Below are 7,292 nucleotides of genomic sequence, written 5' to 3'. Positions count from 1 at the left end.
ATTGTATGGTGCTTTTCCCAGCCACTAATTTTTCAATTTAGAATATTTTAATTGATATACGTAACAAAGTCGTTTATACAATTTCATGTGAATAAAGTACTATATAATAGATATGTAGTCTCTTCCTTTAAGTTCTTTTTTATATGTTTCGATATAGAAAATAAGGTTTCGTATTTTTCATCTTTCCCATTATTTAATTTCGTTTTAACTGTAGCCCCTTCTGGGTGGGGATACCTTAACGTGGTGGAAGGGTTTGTATATCGCCATGATCATCAGAGCTGTACTAGTTAGGGCTACCTCTACTAGGTTGGTTTGCTAACTTTGCTATGAGCAATCAGACTAAAGTCTCCACCATCACTATTTCACAGTTGCCAGCGTGGTGATGAACACTCCCCAAAACCTAGACATGAATAACGATGTGTCTGAGGCCTTTGTCCTGCAGTGGACTAGAACTGGCTACATTTTGTTGTTGTTGTTGTATTAGGTTACTGTAGGGTAACCAAATCAATTTGGTGTCGTAAGATTCTTGTTTAGCGATGATGCATTTTGTAATAATTTCTGAGCAAAATATTGTCCCCCCCCTGTTGTACTTGGGTTCTGAATTGCCCCCCAGGTCCCAACGTCAGGCTATATAACATTAATTCATGAATCCAATCTATTCTTTCTGTCAGTAATAATCCATAAAGAATTCTGACAGCGACGAGAAATTAAGAATATATTTATTGTTGCTAGATTTCATTGTATGTTTGCTTGCTAAATAAAGTTGTTGCTAAATACTCATAAACCATTGATTACATTGTTAATTATTTTCTAGTTTTCATAAGTTTGTTTAATCTTGCGTAAATTTTTTTTTTTTTTTTAATTATAAAAAAAATGTTTTTTGTTTGTAAATACAGGAGTATATTTCCATGCTTAAGGGTACACTCAAGTACAATATTCTATCTGACTTCTTTTCCTCTTATTTTGTTATTTTTATAATTTATAAAGGAAATGTTTATGTTAATGTTGTTGCTGGTCCTGAAATATTTTATTTTTCCTCATTTTCTGTCCTCACTGGGGTATTTTCCCTGTTGGGTCCCCTGGGCTTATAGCATTCTGCTTTTCCAACAAGGGTTGTAGCTTAGCAAGTAGTAGTAGTAATAAAATTTAATTGATTATAGATATAAACTTTTGAGGCTTAATTACTCAATACAATATACTTATAGTTTGAAAAAAATAGTTTTTTTAACATTTTAAGTTTTATATAATTTCATTCAAAATGTAATGAAATGGATTTTATCCTCGATTAAAAAAATTATGCTCAAATTCTAAAGATAATATACCTTTTATTTAAAAAATCCTTTTTTTTCTCGCTTTTGATAATGATTTTGTTTGTGTTTTATCTAGGTCATGGAATTGGCAGAAGAAAAGCAGGAACGTTGAAATTGGACGTCCACTTACCACCTGAAAATATTATTCATCCTGTATGAAAACATCCTATAAGGTAGAGTGATATTTATCTGTCATTGTAGCTATTCATATTCATTCACGCTTATATGTTGCTAGATTAATTTCTTGACTAATGAAGCTAGATACTTTTTTTTTTTTTTTTTTTTTTTTTTTGTTACTGGTGAAATTTGTCACTATTTGCCTTACTGATAATGTGGGGTACTTTGAGTCATTGATAGAATTTGGCATTTTTTGTGTTATTGATAAAAGTCTGATACTTCACATTACGGATAAAATAGGGCACTTTTTTGCGTCACTGAAAAAGTGACTTTTTTTTTTTTTCGTTATTAATAAAGTTGGATGCTTTGCGTTAGTGATGATATTTGGAAGTTTTTGCGTCAAATAATTTTTTTTTCTTTGCGTTGCTGATAGAATTTGGCAGTTTTCGTGTCTCGGATAAAGTGGCATATTTTACGTCACTTAAAATTGACCACAATTTGGATGACTGATTAAGTGTGCAAATTTTACCGCTACTGATACAGAGGATTTTGCGTTACTAATAAAATGAGACAGATTTTGCATTTGTAATACAGTGGCATATTTTGCGTCACTTATAAAGTGGAGAATGTTGCGTTGCAAGTTGAGTGAAACACTTTCTATCTTTCTGATATAGTTGGAAAATTTTTGCAATATTGAATAAGTGGGCCATCTATTGTGTTACTGACAAAATTTGTAACTTTTTGCATTACTGATACTGTGGGATATTGTGCATCCCTGATAAAATTTGCACTTTTTGTGTTATTTATAAAATAGGTACTGATAAAGTGGGATATATATATATATATATATATATATATATATATATATATATATATATATACATATATATATATATATATATATATATATATATATGTGCGTGTGTTTATAATTACTATATTATATGTATATATAATATAATATATATACTATATTATATGTATATATAAATATGATATATATATACTATATGTATATATAAATATGATATATATACTATATTATATGTATATATAATATATATATATATATATATATATATATATATATAATATATATATATATAATATATACGCATATATATTATATTTGTGTATGCATATTATATGTGTATATATAATATATATGTATATATAACAAATTATGTGCATATATTATATATATACATATATATACATATATATATATATATATATATATCTTACGGTTCTAGGACATTTGCGTACTGGACGTTTGCGTCCCGGATATTTGCGTACCTGTATGTGTGTTTTACTGATTCTATAAAGCTTTTATCTTTACCTTTACTCTATAGCCTACTTTTACACAGTAATTTTATTTATACCTTTATCCATCCTGAATATGCATATGTTCTAATAGCATCAAATAATTTAGATTCTTAATTCATACTTTGGCAATAATTATACCTTTAGTCATACTGGACACGAAAGAACATATATATATATATATATATATATATATATATATATATATATATATATATATATATATATATAGACATCAATATTTCATTTGCACGTTTTATTATCTTTAAAAACTTTATGAAATGGAAATTTTTATATATATGTATGCACTATAAATTTTCTATATATAAGTCTAAAAAATGTTTGTTATATTTTTTTGATAATGACTTACGATGGCTACTTTTAAGCTCATACGTAAAAGGTATGCATGTTATGAGCAACGTCTCGTAAGAAAGATAGTCTACTCTCCTTTTTCTTCGCCACAGCTTCCTCTTTCTTAAGGGCGTCAATTAGTTTCCAAATGGAGGGGTGATGACATGTTATATAATTCTGAATTGCGTTATGCCACCCTTCTAAACTATTATTGGACCTTGGCAAGTCATCAGCTGTTCGGTCATGAACATTCCACGATGAAATTGAGAAAGTTGGTTGAATCCTATGCCCACTCCAACAACTGAGGTTGAACTGCCGTGAATAAAGAGTCTCTTCTGCTTTTAGAGAAATCAGGAATTGTTTTCTAAAGGTCTACGTTAATACCAAAGTAAAATCATAGATGAGTACAGTAATTCTAAGTTCTGTACCTCAGTGGTTTTATGCCATATTTCTTATTTACAGTAATTAGTAGTTCTGTAATCGAGCGATAGCATACATACATACATACATACATACATACATACAAAGAGACAGAGTTACTTTCGTATCTGTTAACAAATATTACCTGGTCTCTAAAAACAAGTACAGGTACGCAAATTTCCTGGACGAAAAAGTCCGGGGACGCAATTGTCCGGGGACGCAATTGTCCGGGGACGCAATTGTCCGGGACACAACTGTCCGAGACGCAAATGTCCAGTACGCAATTGTCCTACCACTATATCTTACCTATCAAGCTGAGGGGGGAGGGAGTAGTCGTACCCTAGTAAGAATGGGAGTACCCCGAGAGGTATCATCGCGAACCACACATTACCACAAATTGCCGAACCATCAGGTTTTAGTTAGGAAAGGGGGAGTGTGCGACCTTGCATATCTACTGTAGCTAAATACTTAGACGTCATTTTTGACGTCTCGGGTATACACACACACACATATATATATATATACATATATATGTGTATATATATACAGAAATATATATCTACATGTATACATATATATATGCATATATATATATGTATACATATGCTTATATGTAAGTATACAGTATATATGTATATCTATATATATATGTATGTATATATATGTATGTATATATATAAATGTACAGTATGTATGTATATATATGTATGTATGTATGTATATATATGTATGTATGTATGTATGTATGTATGTGTATATGTATGTATATATAAATATTTATGTGTATATATGTATATATAAATATATATGTATGTATATATATGTATGTATATATATAAATTTATAGTATGTATGTATATATATATGTATGTATGTATGTATATATATATATGTATGTATGTATGTATATATATATGTATGTATGTATGTATGTATATATATATGTATGTATATATGTATGTATATATAAATATTTGTGTGTATATATGTATATATATGCATATATATAAATATATATATAATATATGTAATATATATATACATATATATATATATGTATATATATATATATATATATATATATATAAATATACAGTATATATGTATATATACATGTGTTTATATGTATGTGTACATATGTATATATGCATATGCATATATGTATGTATGTATGTATATTAAAAGGCTGCATGTAGCTATTCATCGTTTGAATAATTTGAATTCAAAACGCTCTCTTTTTGCGTGAATATACGCTTTCATTTCAAAGGAAATACTGTTGTACATAACATCGCCCACACGCAGTTAGCAAGAATTCCTCTTGTAGGTGTCACCTTCTGATGAAAGTGGAATTTACCTTTAACGTCACACCTGCTTGATAGTTCAAGGATGAAGCATATTCCTTTTGGGTCTTCCTTACCAAAATATCGCGACGAGGGGGTTTTGTCTGAAAAGCAGCATTCCTTAAATGCCTGGCGTTGTTGAGATGACAGGTTGAAGTATTGGGAGTCGTGCAAGTATTGTGTAATGCCCGTTTAAGATTTATTATTATTATTATTATTATTATTATTATTATTATTATTATTATTATTATTATTATTATTATTAACTAAGCTACAACCCTAGTTGGAAAAACAGGATGCTATAAGCCCAGGGGCTCCATCAGGGAAAATAGCCCAGTGAGGAAAGGAAACGAGGAAAAAAGAGAATTAACAATTAATATAAAATATTTTCGGAACAATAACAGCATTAAGATGAATATTTCCTAAATAAACTATGAAAACTCTTAACAAAAAAGGAGGAAAAGAGATAAGATAGAATAGTGTGCCCAAGTGTACCCTCCAGAGAATTCTAACCCAAGACAGTGGAAGACCATGGTACAGAGGCTATAGCACTACCCAAGACTAGAGAATAATGCTCGTTTAAGATTTAGGAGAAGAACTGGTTATCTCTGATTTTGTTTCTTTTTATTGTTAGTGCAGATCAAGAAGTCATAAACTCTTTTGGGCGTCATTATATGTTAATGATTAGGCATTGTTCTATATACTCAATTTTTTTTAATGAGGCGCATTTGCACTGACTCACAGCGGTGCCGTTTTAGCTCGGAAAAGTTTCCTGCTATCTGATTGGTTAAAATCATCTTGTCCAACCAATCAGCGATCAGGAAACTTTTCCGAGCTAAAAGGGCACCCCTGCGAGTCGGTGTAAATCTGCCTCACTAAAAAGAATTGACTATAGTCTTGGGTAGTGCCATAGCCTCTGTACCGTGGTCTTCCACTGTCTTCGATTAGAGTTCTCTTGCTTGAGGGTACACTCGGGCACACTATTCTATCTTATTTCTCTTCCTCTTGGTTTATGAAAAGTTTTTATAGTTTATATATGATAGATTAAATTAATGTTGTTCCTGTTCTTAAAACATTTTGTTTTAATTGTTCCTTACTTCTATTGTAGTTTGTTTATTTCCTTATTTCCTTTCCTCACTCGGCTATTTTCCCTGTTGGAGCCCTTTGGCTTATAGCATCCTGCTTTTCCAACTAGAGTTGTAGCTTAATAATAATAATAATAATAATAATAATAATGATAGTAATGTATTAAGATTCTCATCTTAAGTTATCGAACTTAGGATTTCAACAACAGCGACAACAACAACAACAACAAATTCAGCCGTTTTTAGTCCACTGCAGCTCAAAAGCCTCAGATATGTCCAAGTTATGTCTTGGGCTTATCCATTTTCATTACCACACTGGCCACTGCGGATTGGTGATGGTGGGAAAGTTTAGTCTGGTTCCCCACAGCAAACCAACCTAGTATGGGTGGCCCTGATTATTTCAGCTTTGCTGATCATGACGATACACAAACCATTTCACCACGTTAAGGTATTCCCACCCAGAAAGGGACAATTTATCTGTAAATATGTTAATAACATTTTGTGCATGTTCCCAACATGATAAATGCATGTGTGTGATTTTTTTTAATGACACGTATGAAGAGGCTAAGTCTGTATATGTGATTTTCATGATAATCCGTGGATATTTGTGATTTTGTGTGTAATAGTAATTTACGTATTTGTTGAATGTTTGCCTACACCGAAAAGTGATTTAGATTCAAAAGGCCTCGTGTCTAAAACAAAGGCATCTCATATACTGAAACGTCAAGTCCTAAATGTACAGTTGTCTTCGTAAGATTTGGTACACGTACCGGTAAGCTAAAGAAGGAAATGATACATTTACTCCTCCATAATGTATCTGGAAATATCCTTTCGTTTAAAAAAGAAAAAAAAAAAAAAAAAAAAAACGCTTGGCCTACGTCAAAATCGTGTTTATTAAATAAAAATAATTCCGTGGAATGATCTTCCTAATCGGGTAGTGGAATCTGTAGAACTTCAACAGTTCAAACTTATAGCAAATGTTTTTTTGTTGAACAGGCTGAGATAAGTCTTTTTATAGTTTATATATGAAATATCTGTGTTGATGTTACTGTTTTAAAGTACTTTATTTCAATTGTTCATAATTTCTCATATCGTTTATTTATTTCCTTCTTTCCTTTCCCCACTGCGCTATTTTTCCCTGTTGGAGCCCTTGGACTTGTATCATCTTGCTTGTCTAAATACGGTTGTAGCTTAGCTAGTAATAATAATAATAATTATAATAATAATAATAATAATAATAATAATAATAATAATAATAATAAGTTGTCAGGTTGCTAAATAGTTGTTTTGAGATATGTAACGAATAATAAAGCCAATTGTGTCGTCGAAAAAAGATCAAGCCTCAA

The 7,292-nt window shown here is 30.5% G+C and overlaps 1 protein-coding gene across 1 annotated transcript in view; it reads left to right on the top strand.

The window, feature by feature from the left end:
- Nucleotides 1-1,385: 1,385 nt before the first annotated feature.
- LOC137633317 (sodium/mannose cotransporter SLC5A10-like) overlaps nt 1,386-7,292 on the top strand; it is a 197,107-nt gene continuing 191,200 nt past the window's right edge. Inside the window, exon 1 of the mRNA XM_068365555.1 lies at nt 1,386-1,483. Within this exon, the coding sequence (XP_068221656.1) occupies nt 1,466-1,483 (18 nt within the window). The 5' untranslated portion in view covers nt 1,386-1,465. The remainder of the gene's footprint in view (nt 1,484-7,292) is intronic.

The sequence above is a fragment of the Palaemon carinicauda genome, chromosome 42 (genome assembly GCF_036898095.1).
Source record: "Palaemon carinicauda isolate YSFRI2023 chromosome 42, ASM3689809v2, whole genome shotgun sequence".
Lineage (NCBI taxonomy): Eukaryota > Metazoa > Arthropoda > Malacostraca > Decapoda > Palaemonidae > Palaemon > Palaemon carinicauda.
This window is presented reverse-complemented; position numbering and strand designations above follow the sequence as displayed.